Source organism: Octopus bimaculoides, chromosome 16, assembly GCF_046866305.1.
Source record: "Octopus bimaculoides isolate indiv1 chromosome 16, ASM4686630v1, whole genome shotgun sequence".
Taxonomy (NCBI): domain Eukaryota; kingdom Metazoa; phylum Mollusca; class Cephalopoda; order Octopoda; family Octopodidae; genus Octopus; species Octopus bimaculoides.
The window spans coordinates 31370691-31384894 of NC_142943.1; the positions used below are offsets into that span (position 1 = coordinate 31370691).

The window sequence follows — 14204 nt, forward strand, 5'->3', positions numbered from 1 at the left end:
CAGTCCAGAATCAAAATAAATACAAATGGTAGCAAGCAAATTGTTTCATTAATCTGTCAGTTGCCGCAGAATCTATAAATTACTGTTTACACTATATAAACTCTGGAAACTTGTGTGTTTGTGTATGTGTGTTTGTGTATGTGTGCATTCATGTGAGTGTGTGTGTGTGTGTGTGTGTCTATACACACCCACCTAAATGGCTTATGTTGAGGTCAGACTATGAGAGAAAGTAACAACATACATTCATTCATTCAACCATTTGTTTGTTAATGGATATTTGGTATGGGTTTTATTCAGCAGCACCACAAATGCTGGATTCCATTCACAGTAAGACAGTTAAACATTTACTACAACTATTACAACTACTATCACCACTAGTAATAATGGTTTCTGACTTAGGTACAAGGCTAGTAATTTTTGAGGTGAGTATATTAGTCATTGCCCTCAAACCCAGTACTTTAACTAGTACTTTATTTCATCAACCCTGTGGAGGAGCAATGGCAAAATTAACCTATAGTTTGGATTTGAACTCAGAGCCAAAGCAAATGCCACAAAGCATGTTTTTTTAATGCTCTAATAATTCTACCGTCTCATCAGTTTACAATAATGATTATTATTTTTATTGTGAAAGTACATGGCTTATTGGTTAGGGTATTCGGCTCACATTTATAAAGTTGTAGGTTCGATTCCCAGTAGCATGTTGTATCCTTGGACATGGTGCTTTATTTTATGTCACTCTAGTCCACTCAGCTGGTAAAAATGAGTTGTACCTGTATTTTAAAGGGCCAGCCTTATCACATTCTGTGTCACATTGAATCTCTCTGAGAACTTCAATAAGGGTACACATGTCTGTGGGGTAATCAGCCACATTCACATTGATTTTACGAGCAGACTGCTCTGTTGATGGGATCAACCGGATTACTCATTGTTGTAACTGATGAAGATCCAGTTATTAGTTATTAATTATTTCTAATCATCATCATCGTTTAACGTCCGCTTTCCATGCTAGCATGGGTTGGACGATTTGACTGAGGACTGGTGAAACAGGATGGCAACACCAGGCTCCAGTCTAATTTGGCAGAGTTTCTACAGCTGGATGCCCTTCCTAACGCCAACCACTCAGAGAGTGTAGTGGGTGCTTTTACGTGTCACCCGCACGAAAACGGCCACGCTCGAAATGGTGTCTTTTATGTGCCAACCGCACAAGCCAGTCCAGGGGCACTGGCAACGATCTCGCTCGAAAATCCTACGGGAGCCAGTCAGGCGGTACTGGCAACGGCCACGCTCAAAATGGTGCATCTCATGTGCCACCCGCACAAGAACCAGTCCAGGGGCACTGGCAACGATCTTACTTGGCTTGCCGAGTCTTCTCACGCACAGCACATTTCCAAAGGTCTCGGTCAGTAGTCATCGCCTCGGTGAGGCCCAATGTACGAAGGTCTTGCCTCACCACCTCAGCCCAGGTCTTCCTGGGCCTACCTCTTCCACGGGTTCCCTCAACTGTTAGGGTGTGGCACTTTTTCATGCAGCTATCCTCATCCATTCTCACCACATGTCCATACTAGCGCAATCGTCTCTCTTGCACACCACAACTGATGCTTCTAATGTTCAGCTTTTCTCTCAAGATACTTACACTCTGACGGGTATTCACATTGACATTACACATCCAACGGAGCATACTGGCTTCATTCCTTGCAAGCTTACGTATGTCCTCAGCAGTTACAGCCCATGTTTCACTGCCATGTAGCATGGCTGTTCGTACGCATGCGTCATACAGTCTGCCTTTTACTCTGAGTGAGAGTCCCTTTGTCGCCAGCAGGGGTAAGAGCTCTCTAAACTTGGCCCAGGCTATTCTTATTCTAGCAGCTACACTTTCAGCGCACCCACCCCCACTACTAACTTGGTCGCCCAGATAGCGGAAGCTATCGACTACCTCTAGTTTTTCACCCTGGAATGAGTACAGATCTTGTATATTTAGAATAATAAGGCAGTCAGAATGCTGGATGATTTTATATATCCATATATATATATATATATAGAAAAATGAAAAATGTAGGTATAAAACCAGTAATAATGAAAGAAGGGACTCAGTCACGAAACAAACAGGTGCAAAAGTGGCTGTGCAGTAAAAAGTTTGCTTCCCAACCACATGGTTCAATGGTTCAGTCCCACTGCATGGAACCTTGGGCAAGTGTCGCATGCAAATATAGAAAAGTGGACATAAAAATGATGATGGTGATGATGAATGTAAAGAGTTGCAACAAAAAGGCTGGAAGGTATCTAGTCTGAAAATTTAACAATGTTTCTGACAAACTATCACCTTAATAATAATGATTATAATAAGTTATAGCAATTCTATTTACGAATTTACCAATATAATTTGTTTCACTACACAACGAAGGTTAAATTACAAGTAATTGAGAAAAAAGAAAAGATGTATAAAGTTCAAAAGACAAAGAATTAATGTTTGATATAGAGTTTCAGGAATAATTCTATTGACATTGAGAAGAACAATCTCAAATGTATGTAGTATAATATTACCAAAAACTGCTAACAGCACCATCTGTATCCCTGGCCAAAACAATCAAACTCTGAAATGAGATCAGATCAGCTGCAGTTGACAGAACTTGCTGTGTAATTAATTAACAAATGGCTGTATTCTTTTAATTAAATGTCTGGATGTGTTAGATGCCTTGTTGTTAATAAGATTGTAACATATGATATTATGGGTAAGAGTATCTTCTATTTTTTTGTATTTTTATCTTTTACTTGTTTCAGTCACTAGACTGTGGCCATATTGGGCACCATCTTGAAGAACTTTTAGTCAAATGAATTTTCCTTAGCCTGGTACCTCTATTGGTCATTTTTGCCAAACTGCTAAGTTGCAGGGACATAAACATACCAACACTGGTTGTTAAGCAGTGGGGGAGGGGGGACAAACACAAACTCAAAGACACACACACACAATGGGTTTCCTTCAGTTTCTATCTACCAAATCCACTCACAAGGCTTTGGTTAAGGCTATAGTAGAAGACACTTGCCCGAGGTGTCATGCAGTAGAACTGAACCCAGAACAATATGGTTGGGAAGCAAGCTCCTTACCACACAGCCACTCCTGTGCCTGTTTAAAAATATAAAGGAAAAAAGGTGGAAAAACAAGTGGGGGATGCCCAAGTGGTGGAGATATGTGGCCAACCAGCTCTGAGGAACAGCGGCTGTTATAGCAGCAACAGAAAAGACAAAGATAGTACCTGTGGGGCAGAGGTTGAAGTGTGTCCATGAGTGAATGAATCCCAATCAGCTGAGTAGCCCTTCTCTGGATACAATCCAGGATATCAGTGTATGTAGCAGCGGCATTATCACAGGCATGGGAACAGTATTCCATTATGGATCTCACTTGAGCTTAGAAGGGAAGGGCTAGTCTTTGGGATGCAGTCCTAGCTAACACTACGAATATGGATGATAGAAAGAGCTAGTATTTGGAGTGACTGTTGGGATTTAGCTGAGTACAGCTCATGCTGAGTAGGAGTGTAGTGTTGTGGATTTTTCTTGATATGAAATGGGCATGAACCTTTTTGGTGTTAGAAGAGACAAGGTTGGCCTGGTTCCACTGAAGATGCTGCCGAGGTCTCTGTTTATAGAGTCAATGCAGATCTGATATGTGATGTTTTAGCTGTGTGTGGGTGATGCATGGTTGGGGAAGGCTAGAGAAGAATGAAAGGTTGTACTGTCAACATAAGAAAAAATGTTTCAGATGTGATGGCAAGCAAGTCATTTGTGTATCATACTTAATGCAGGGAAAAGGTAACTTAACTGTAGCATTCTTATAGGTGAACTGTGTTTAAAATCTTAAGAAAAAATATTGAAAACAATTGTTTAGATTAACTAATCCTACTTGTGTGTAGTAAAATTATGAATAACATGACTTTTCAAGACATTCAAGATTTAGTATGGATTTTCTAAAGCCTTAAAATTGTATTTTTTTAAATCCGCAGTGCACTACTTGGGATCCACTAGATTAGGTCTATCATCCAAAACATGTAGCATTGCAAGGAGTGAGTTAATGAGTGAGTGTACTATTAACTAACAATAGAAAGTTCAATCCCTACTGTGGGCTCCAGACATGAAGAAAATACTAGTAATTCAATACTATTTTATATTCTTGCAGCAGTACCACCACCACCACCACTGCCACAACCACTACTATCATCAGTAGCAGCAGTACCACCACCACCACCACCACCACCACCACCACCACCACCACCACCACCACCACCACCACCACCACCACCACCACCACAGAGCAGAGTGGACTTTGGTAAAGAGTGGCAGAAGTGAAGAGAACTATAAAACAACAACAATTGAATATCAATAAATCTTGCCACACAATGCTGCTTTGAAATGTAGAATATTTCATGTGGTCAGAGCATTCATTTATGGGTTATTCTAATAGTAACCCCCACCACCACACACATATTGTAATGTTGTTGTTATTGATCCAAGTTCAATACTGCTGCCTATTTATTGCCATACACAAAACACTTGGAAGTTTTGTTCCCTTCACAAAACCATTCAATTTATCAAACAGTGATTTTAACAATTTTCACAAAAAAATATTTTATATAATTTAAACATTCTTTTACTGTTTGTTTGTTTATTTATTTATTTATTGAGTGGGGGAGGTTGAATTATTTAACATCTATAAATATTTCCTATTTTGACAAAAAAATTTGAGGGTTACGATATGACACAGGATTTAGCATTAGTGTAGTAATATAATCAGCCTATCTCTCTCTCTCACTTCCAACATCTCAAAGGTAATGGAGACAACTATTAACAACCACCTTCCCCTACACCTTCTAACCCTCTCTCTCCTCAATGAGCACCAAAATGGGGGGGTCCCTTAAAGCCAGATCTACGGGACACCTGCTCTCCTATATCATCAATTAGAGAAATTTGGTGAAAGTAACATTATTACACTAAAGATCAGTAAAGCATTTGACTTTGGTGAGCATGTGAACAACATAAACTGCCAGCTGATGTTTTCCATATGTTTCATCTCTCATTTTATAAGCTCCCTGTCATTTTTATTCATTGCAGTGTGTGCACTCTCTGAGTGGTTGACGTTAGGAAGGGCATCCAGCTGTAGAAACTCTGCCAAATCAGATTGGAGCCTGGTGTAGCCATCTGGTTTCACCAGTCCTCAGTCAAATCGTCCAACCCATGCCAGCATGGAAAGCAGACGTTAAACAATCATGATGATGATATATATATATATATATATATATATATATATATATGAATCAAGTCATAACCTTATCCATCTATTGTTTTCATAATCGGTCATAATGTCTTACGTTTAAGATGATTCCCATGTTTTCCCTGATGAGAAGGTTACAATTTTAATATCAAAGATCCCTATGGATCACACAGGTTGTAATCCTTTGAAACATATGTAGGAATAAAGTATGCAATTATAACATGCGTTTTCTCCAATCCTTAAATTCTTAAATATACTCAAATACCCAAAATTTCAAGGAGTTCCTGCTTTAAAACAGGAGCTAACCACAGTTATTTTGTGTTCTTTGCTACATTGGTTTCTATTAACCCATTTATTCTATCAGAAGAATTTTTATTCATTAAGATAGAAGAAATACACATAACTATATATATATATATATATATATATTTAGGACAGCATTGATATGGATGCTATAAACTATCATTAATTGCTATTATAAAAATCTCTTGATTTTTAAGGACCCAACTGCTGATCATCCTTCAGAGTGAATCAAGGATTCATATACATACACCACACACTTTCTAGTAAGATATATGATCAATCCCACATCTGTTCCACTTTCTTTCTCACTCAAACACCCACACACACACCCACAAACGCTTATGCAATTACTGTCATCTTATGCCTGAGGAAACTGTCACTGACTATTAAAAGAAACATGCTTCAAACAATGGCTGTAAGCCTGCTAAGCACATACAAATCATAAAAAGAAGTTTTAAAAACTAAAAACTTAACAGCATTTTATCTTAGATATTTACAAGTATGACTATAAGTATGAAAATGTATGTATTCTATATAAGGTATGTGCGTAAATATGTATGTATGCATCATCATCATCAACATTTAACATCCATTTTCCATGATGGCATGGGTTGGGTGGCTTGATAGGAACTGACAAGGTCAGTGGCTGTACCAGGTCCCATAGTCTGTTTTGGCTTGGTTTTTATGGCTGGATGTCCTTCCCAACACCAACCACTCCACAGAGTGTACTGGGTGCTTTTTATGCGACACCATCACTGGTGCTTCTTATGTGGTACCAGCACCTACTGCTTTTATATGTAATGTATTTATCAAAATAATGCATGCATCTATGTAAATACCTGTACTTATGTAATGCACTTAAAAAAAAAAAATTGGCACTCTGTTACAATGATGGGAGGGGGGGTTCCAGTTGATCAACAAACAGCAAACTTGAAAGTTACCCTCTGAGGCTCAAGTTCAGGCAAGGCTGTTGAAGGAAGATCAACAGTCGCCCTCATATACCAGCCTCCACTCTCCGCACCACTGATGTTATCCAAGGGAAAGGTAAAGGCCAATACAGCTTGGCACCAATGATGTTGCAACTCATTTCTACAGGTGAGTTAACTGGAGCAACACAAAATAAAGTGTCTTGCTCAAGAGCACAACACACAGCCCAGTCCAGGAATCAAACTCACTACCTCATGATTGTGAGCCGAATGCTCTAACCAGAGCCATGCACTTTCACACACACACACACACACACACACATATATATATAACTGTTTTAACGTCAACTTTTCCGTGCTCATATAGGTTGACACAGATTTTCTCTGTCCAGATATCTTTCCTGTTACCAAGCGTCACTTATTTCCAAGCAAGGCAATATGCCCCATGACCAGGCGTGTCTTCACAGAAGATATATGTATAATATATTGTCATCGTTGTTTAACATGCACTTTCCATGCTGGCATGGGTCGGACGGTTTGACATGCAGCTGGCAGCTGTCCAGACTTCAATCGTCTGCTGTGGCATGGTTTCTATGCTTGGATGCCCTTCCTAATGCCAACCACTTAACCAAGCATGCTGGATGCTTTTTATGTACCACTGGCATGGGTGCATTTTGCACCACTGACACAGGTGTGTTAATGCAGCACCGACGCAGCTGCTTTTTAAGAGGAACCAGCACCTGAAAGGACCAGCCTGTATGTGTGGAAGACAATGATTTTGCTTAGTTTGACACGACTTATCAAGTACAACAATAGTTACCCTCTACCAAATTCACTCACAAGGTTTTGATTGAAGACACTTACCCAAGGTGTCACACAGTGGGGCTGAACCGAAAACCATGTGGTTGGGAAGGAAACTGCTTACCACACAGTCATACCTGTACCTATATATATATATATATATATATATTTTACTTGTTTCAGTCATTTGACTGCGGCCATGCTGAAGCACCGCCTTTAGTTGAGCAAATCGACCCCAAGACTTATTCTTTGTAAGCCTAGTACTTATTCTATCGGTCTCTTTTGCTGCTGAACTGCTAGGTTATGGGGACGTATACACACCAGCATCGGTTGTCAAGCGATGTTGGGGGGACAAACACACACACACACACACATATATATATATATGTATATATATATATATATATATATATATATATATATATATATGCGACAGGCTTCTTTCAGTTTCCGTCTACCAAATCCACTCATAAGGCTTTGGTCGGCACGAGGTGCCACGCAGTGAGACTGAACCCGGAATCATGTGGTTTGTAAGCAAGCTACTTACCACACAGCCACTCCTACGCCTATGTACATTATACATGTATGTATGTGTTTATGTATGTGTGTGAGTGTATGTATGTGCGTGTCTATATATGGATGCATGTGTGTATGTAAATATACACATTGCTGTATGTACGTACAAGTTGTCTCATGAAAAGCAAACGCACTGACCAGCTTCTACGTAGTCGCTCGACCTACTAGAAAAAGCAGCTGAATTCTCCCCGTGGTCCTAGAAACACAATGTCTGAATATGAGATTGACGGGTCACGAGCACAGGCACGGGCCAAATTGCCTTGGGCCTGAACGCAAGTTTGCTTGATCAGAGCTGACCTGGGGTTAAGCAACAACAAACGCATTGTGCCTAGCTAAAAGTATAACAACGTTGCTTTATTGTGTTAGAAGGTTTTAACTACAGGAGAGAGAGAGAGCGAGAGGGAGGGTGAGAAAGAGCAATTTTACGTTGCAACTTCATTCATTCAAACTTTTAACTGCAGCTTAGGAAAGACGAGACAACGAGACAAGAAAGGCCACAGGAAGAGAATTTCTACGGCTTTCTTCTTTCATTTGCGGCCTGCTATAAAGTCAAGAACTAGTCTACTACCTACGCAAATACAATGTCCAATAGAAAATGGTGAAATTCAACGCTAATCCTACCTTCATAGATGTAATCTTTTGCAACTCAAAATCAGATCAATACACTTTACTCCAATCAATCAATCAATCACTTCAGCAAGAAAAACAAAAAAAGACAGAGAACTAGAAATCTTACGTCTTTGCACAGATATATATATATATATATATATATATATATATATATGTATGTATAAAGAGGGGGAGAAGGAGGGACAGACAGACAGCAATGTCGGGGTCTGTAATAATTATCTTATACCTCACATTCTGTATTGAGTCCTTTTTCAACTCAAGCACGAGTGTTGAGCGAAATATATTCAATACTAAGTTGGCTTCCATCCTCGTGTGTATGTGTAGATAGATAGACAGACAGACAGACAGATAGGTAGATAGAAAGATATACAGATAGATAGACAGATATAAAGACAGATAGATAGATGGACAGATAGATATGTAGATAGACAGATAGATATAAAAATAGAGGGACAGATAGATATAAAAATAGAGGGACAGATAGATAGATAGGACAAATTCACTTTATAAATTTCATAACTGTACCACCGATGACTGGTAAATTAAATTCGCTTGTACAACGTACCCTGGCGCAAACCAAACTGAACTAAGATCACTAACCACTACACATTCTTTATTTTCTCTCCTTGTTCCTTTCTGTGGAAGAGCGTAGGCTCGAAACGTTAAAGACTTTTTCACTTCACCTAAACTAATACATTTGTTAGTTGTCTACACCACCAGTCTTCGTCTTTTGCTTTTTGTTTTTGTTTTTGTGAATTCTTCCCTAAATAGTTATAATGCCTGCCCTTCTAAACATACCGATAAATATAGGCTTTGTTAAGGGATAAGGAGAAAAGAAGAAAGGTAAGAAAAAACGGGAAAAGAGCAATATAGGTTGTTGATCGGGTGGTGTCTCACATTGTAACATCTTATTTTCTACTCGTGAGATGCTGAGCATCTATTACCACCTATAAACATACATAAATACACACACACACAAATATTGAATACTCATTATACATACATATCGATACATTCATCTCAACACACATATTGCATACATAAATACACTAGACAGATAGACAGACAGACAGACAGACAGATAGATAGATAGATAGATAGATAGATAGATGTGTGAGGGCGGGTGCCCACATTATTTTGTTTCGTAAACAAGAAAAAGAATAGCCCAAACCGTGTTGCAGGGTATAATTATTTGTACAAAGTTGGTGATTCACTCCGTCGCCCGATCGATACTATCGATCGGGCGACGTCAAATGTATCGAGCTAGAAAACTCTGAGTTAGCGACGGAGTAAAATCACCAGCTTCGTACAACTCTTATCTCGGTTCTGAAAATATAATTTCATTCGGATATTTATTTATTTTTGTGCTGTTCTAATTATGCCTATAATCAAACCTAAAAGAACCCTACCCTGGCAACGGGGACATAGGAATTGGAGTGCAGCTGGGTCCAACAGTCCTCGTTGTCAGCCTTCTTTCTTTCTGTCAACACACATACATTCTACATACACGCATACACATACATACACACGTTATGCACACACATAAATATCCCTCAAGTTATGTAGTAGATAATGATAATAATGGTTTCTGGTTTAGTCACAAGGCCAGCGACTCTGAGGGGTTGGGCCGAGTGGAGAGTGTTAGTCGAAATAAGAGTACTCATCACTTGACTGGTACTTCTATTTCATCGACCCCGAAAGGATGAAAAGCAAAGTTGACCCCGACAGGATTTGAACTCAGAACGCAAAGAGCCGAAATAAATACCGCAAAGCAATTTTTACCCCCAATGTTCTAACGATTCTACCAAGGTTATGTTTGTTCGTCGTTATAACGATTCAGACAGAGAACAGTCGGCTAAGATCTTTCACGATTATTTCTCGCCTCCGCAAATATCGATTTTATTAAGCAACGATTTCGTCGTCTCCCATTCGATACTTATCAAACTGGAGTATAATAATAGTGATACAGGGATAGCAATTTTGAGGGGAGGAGATAAGTCAATTACATCGACCCTAGCGCTCAACTTATACTTTATGATATTGACCCCGGGGGAGGGACGGAAGGCAAAATTGACCTCGGCGGGATAATAGTAGTAATAACAACAACAACAACGGTATCTACTAATATTTTCTTTTATTTGCCTCAAGGTGACCGAAAGAAGACACACACACACACAATATATATATATATATATATATATATATATATATATATATATATATAAAGAGCTATAATTTTTTTTTTAATTACGGAGGGATGAAGATAACCAGAGAGTAAATCTGGGGATTTCTATACAGATTACCGATTGTTGTTAATAATTAACAAATCAAATAAATACCAGTAATAGTAATCATTATAAACTATTTCGTTTTAAAATTGGGGGAATATTTTGTTGCCGACAATATTAGTGTTACACAATCGGATAGAAAGAGCCGGCCTAGTGAAGACAATCTGCAAAGCATCGTCAGAGAGACATCCACACCCACTTGCCAACGTCATGAGAGAGAGAGAGAGACCTATATTGATTGAAATCTTCCAGCTAGAATTCTACAGATTGTCAGACCAAAGTCAGATAATGGGACATGCATTTTCTCAAGCAATCTGTTAGTTAGAAGTACACAGACATTTTAATTTTTTTTTTTAGATAGCTTCGTAAGTCTAAAGGATAAATGGAAAGACATTTTACAAAAGAAGGCGGTGGTGGTCTTTTATCTGTTTTCTTCTTTTTCTAGCGGTGCACGCGATGCTTTTACATATGAAAATATATACGTGTGTGTATATGTACGTTTTCGGAGAGTTTGGTAGATAAGCAATGCTTAAATCGCACCTTAAAATACCTGTCATACTGAAAATGTGTATAAGCGTGCAAAGAAAGCACATTCAAGCTTCTCTTTATATTTTAAATTAATCAAAAGGACATTGTTTAATGCTAAATTTCCATAATAATAATTATTATTACGGTTTCAAATTTTGGTAGAGGGCCAGCAATTTTAGGAGCAAGGGTAAGTCGACGTCATCCCCTGGTACTTATGGTACCATAAGTACTGGTACTTATATTTTCGTTCCCGAAAGGATGAAAGACGAAGTTGACCTCGGCGGGATGTGGACTCCGGCCGAGGTCAATACAAACACATACGTCTGTGTCTGCGTGTTAATTATATCCGTGTCAAGAGTTCAACTTACGAAAACGGAATGAATAAACTACATTGAGCAATATATACAATATCATTTTTAAAATCATATCTTCGACATTCATGTCGTAACGCGTGCGCGCGCCTTTATGTATTGTTGTACGTGTGTATAAGATGACTATATACTCATGCATATAGAATTTATTGTTCATGGGTTACATCCAAGAATAAGTCTTAAGTATTAGTTCATATAAGTAATTACATTATAATTGTATGTGTCTATGCTGTTGTACGATAGATAGATAGATAGATGTGTGAGTGTGATGTCTCGGTCAGGAGACGGTTGTGCCCCTGACTTTTTTTTTTTTTTACGGGGCTTCAGCGGACTCCGCTGAAGACACGCGAGGGCCAGGTGATGGTATGAAACCGGGAAAAAGGGTTAAGTCTAGATAAGCTTGTGTTTTCTGCAATTAAATTAATTTTTAATAAATCCCTTTCACAATATATGGAAATACGTATGTATAAGGGCTCTTGTTAACGACGGGGAACAATCAGTAGAAAAAAAAGATTGTTACGCCAAGAAAAATTAAACATAGACAACATATACCACGTACAGGATAAACCATTAACAATTCGGCCTAATGAACACACTAGACCTGCGAGTAAAAGCGTCCAAATCTCCCTAATATTACATCCTACTGTCTCCAGATAGGCAGGGCATATTGAATAGTGCAATCCTACATGCACCAAGTCTGAATGAAAGACCGGGTGTTATTAGCTGTATAATCTTTCATTATGGATCTTATCCAATGATGACTATAACCAGCGACACAACTACCAGAACTATCGGCAGCTAGGAGCCAGCTTAGAGGTCTCCTACGTGTCCGTTCGACTCGTTAGAAATAACAAACTAAATCTCCCTCAAAAATCACCAACCACCGTCTCAAAAATACATAGATAAATAAAAAATATATATATAATAAAAAGCACATACATTAGATAATGCATTACTAAATACGCATAAAAAAACTATATGCTACCACAAGGTTGAAAATACCTAAAAACTGAGTTTCCATGTCTGGCAGCAACAAAAGCTTTTCATTTGCAGTAAGGGTGAAATGGGAGGAGGTGGGGAGATTAAATGTCGTCTAACATTACATGGAAAAGAAGGAAAAAGAAACGAAAACAAATGTTAGAGGCATGTCAGAGGTAAAGCAAACTGAAGGGCTTCCGTTGTTGTTGTTAAAGGCAGTGATGTTCAACCCCAAGTCGACCCTCTTCAAAGAATTTCCGCTATTGCCATCTTTCAAAGGGTGGGACCACATTATGCAACGTCGTTGCCCTTTCCAAAATGTTAGGGTTTGATTTGAGAGAATTGGCTGCGATTTCAAGCAGGTCAAGAGACCACACCGACGTTTCTGTGGAAGTGAGTAGGTGTATTATTACCACAATGTCAACCTAGCTGCAAAGACAATCATCGTGTATCACCTTAACGTCTAATCAATAGAAATCATTATCGCCCTCAGAAGGATGAAAGGCCAGGGTCGACTTGGCTTTTCATTTTATCCAAGACCACAATAAAATTAAATACCAATCAAGTCCCAGAGATTTGATTAAAAGTGACAACACACCTCCGCAAAAATATGTAGCTTTGTGCCTATGCTAGAAATCGATTATATTATTTTATCGACCTCGGTAGAGTGATAAACCGGGGACGATTCCTTTTGCTTTTATCCTTCCCCAGTCTGTAAAAGATAAGTACTTGTCATATACTGTTAGGCGAACTGTTCGACATAATCGTCAATACCCTCCCATCAACATTCGATGTCCTGTCTCGTTGTTAGAAATCATTGTTATTATTATTACTACTACTTACCGTAAAGTGTATTCCTTCAACGCTCCCAACTGCAAAACATTGGTCTCCTGAATTACAGGCGCCAGTCAAAACTTGATGGCGGTTCATCTCTGTTGGTTATTTCTAATATATATTTATATATATATATAAATATATGTTTGTGAGAGGGGAGCTATTTTACAATATCAGGTATATTCCATCAGTGACTAATAATCCAATCTGGAAACATCGGAAAACACAAACCAGCCTTCCACCGTAAGCGGCCATTTTGATGCTGCTTCTAGTAAGAAATCTTTTAAAGCCAAACACACAGCAACAAGTTCTCAGTTTATTTTTTCAAAATCGGTATTCCACGATAAAATTTTTAAGAACAAATATATTTTTTTAAAACATTGTCTACGCTGAATGTAATTTTAAGAGAAATAATATATACGAAAATCTCTTGATCTGTCAAAAATAAATAAATAAATACGTAATAAATTAGTAAAGGGGGATAACTCTAAAATGTTTCCTGAAATAGCAGGAATTCGACTTATTTTACGTTTGTTGTCTTCGAGATTTTTCCTACTAGATGCTTCCAATGTATTCCTCACATTCCGACTGAAACAAATGATAACCTCTATTTTTGTGCAACGAAACCTAACGGCGCCTAGAGGAGTGGATTAAGGCGCTGAATGAATTAATAAATGCTATGTTAAAAATGTTGTCTTGAAAATTTAGG

The 14204-nt window shown here is 38.5% G+C and overlaps 1 protein-coding gene across 3 annotated transcripts in view; it reads right to left on the reverse strand.

Annotated features, from left to right (window-relative positions):
- LOC106878469 (dmX-like protein 2) overlaps positions 1–13765 on the reverse strand; it is a 109301-nt gene extending 95536 nt beyond the window's left edge. For all 3 annotated transcript variants that reach the window (XM_089364426.1, XM_089364427.1, XM_089364425.1), the window contains exon 1: positions 13505–13765. In XM_089364426.1, the coding sequence (XP_089220552.1) occupies positions 13505–13591 (87 nt within the window). In that variant the 5' untranslated portion in view covers positions 13592–13765. The remainder of the gene's footprint in view (positions 1–13504) is intronic.
- Between the last annotated feature and the right edge of the window lie 439 nt (positions 13766–14204).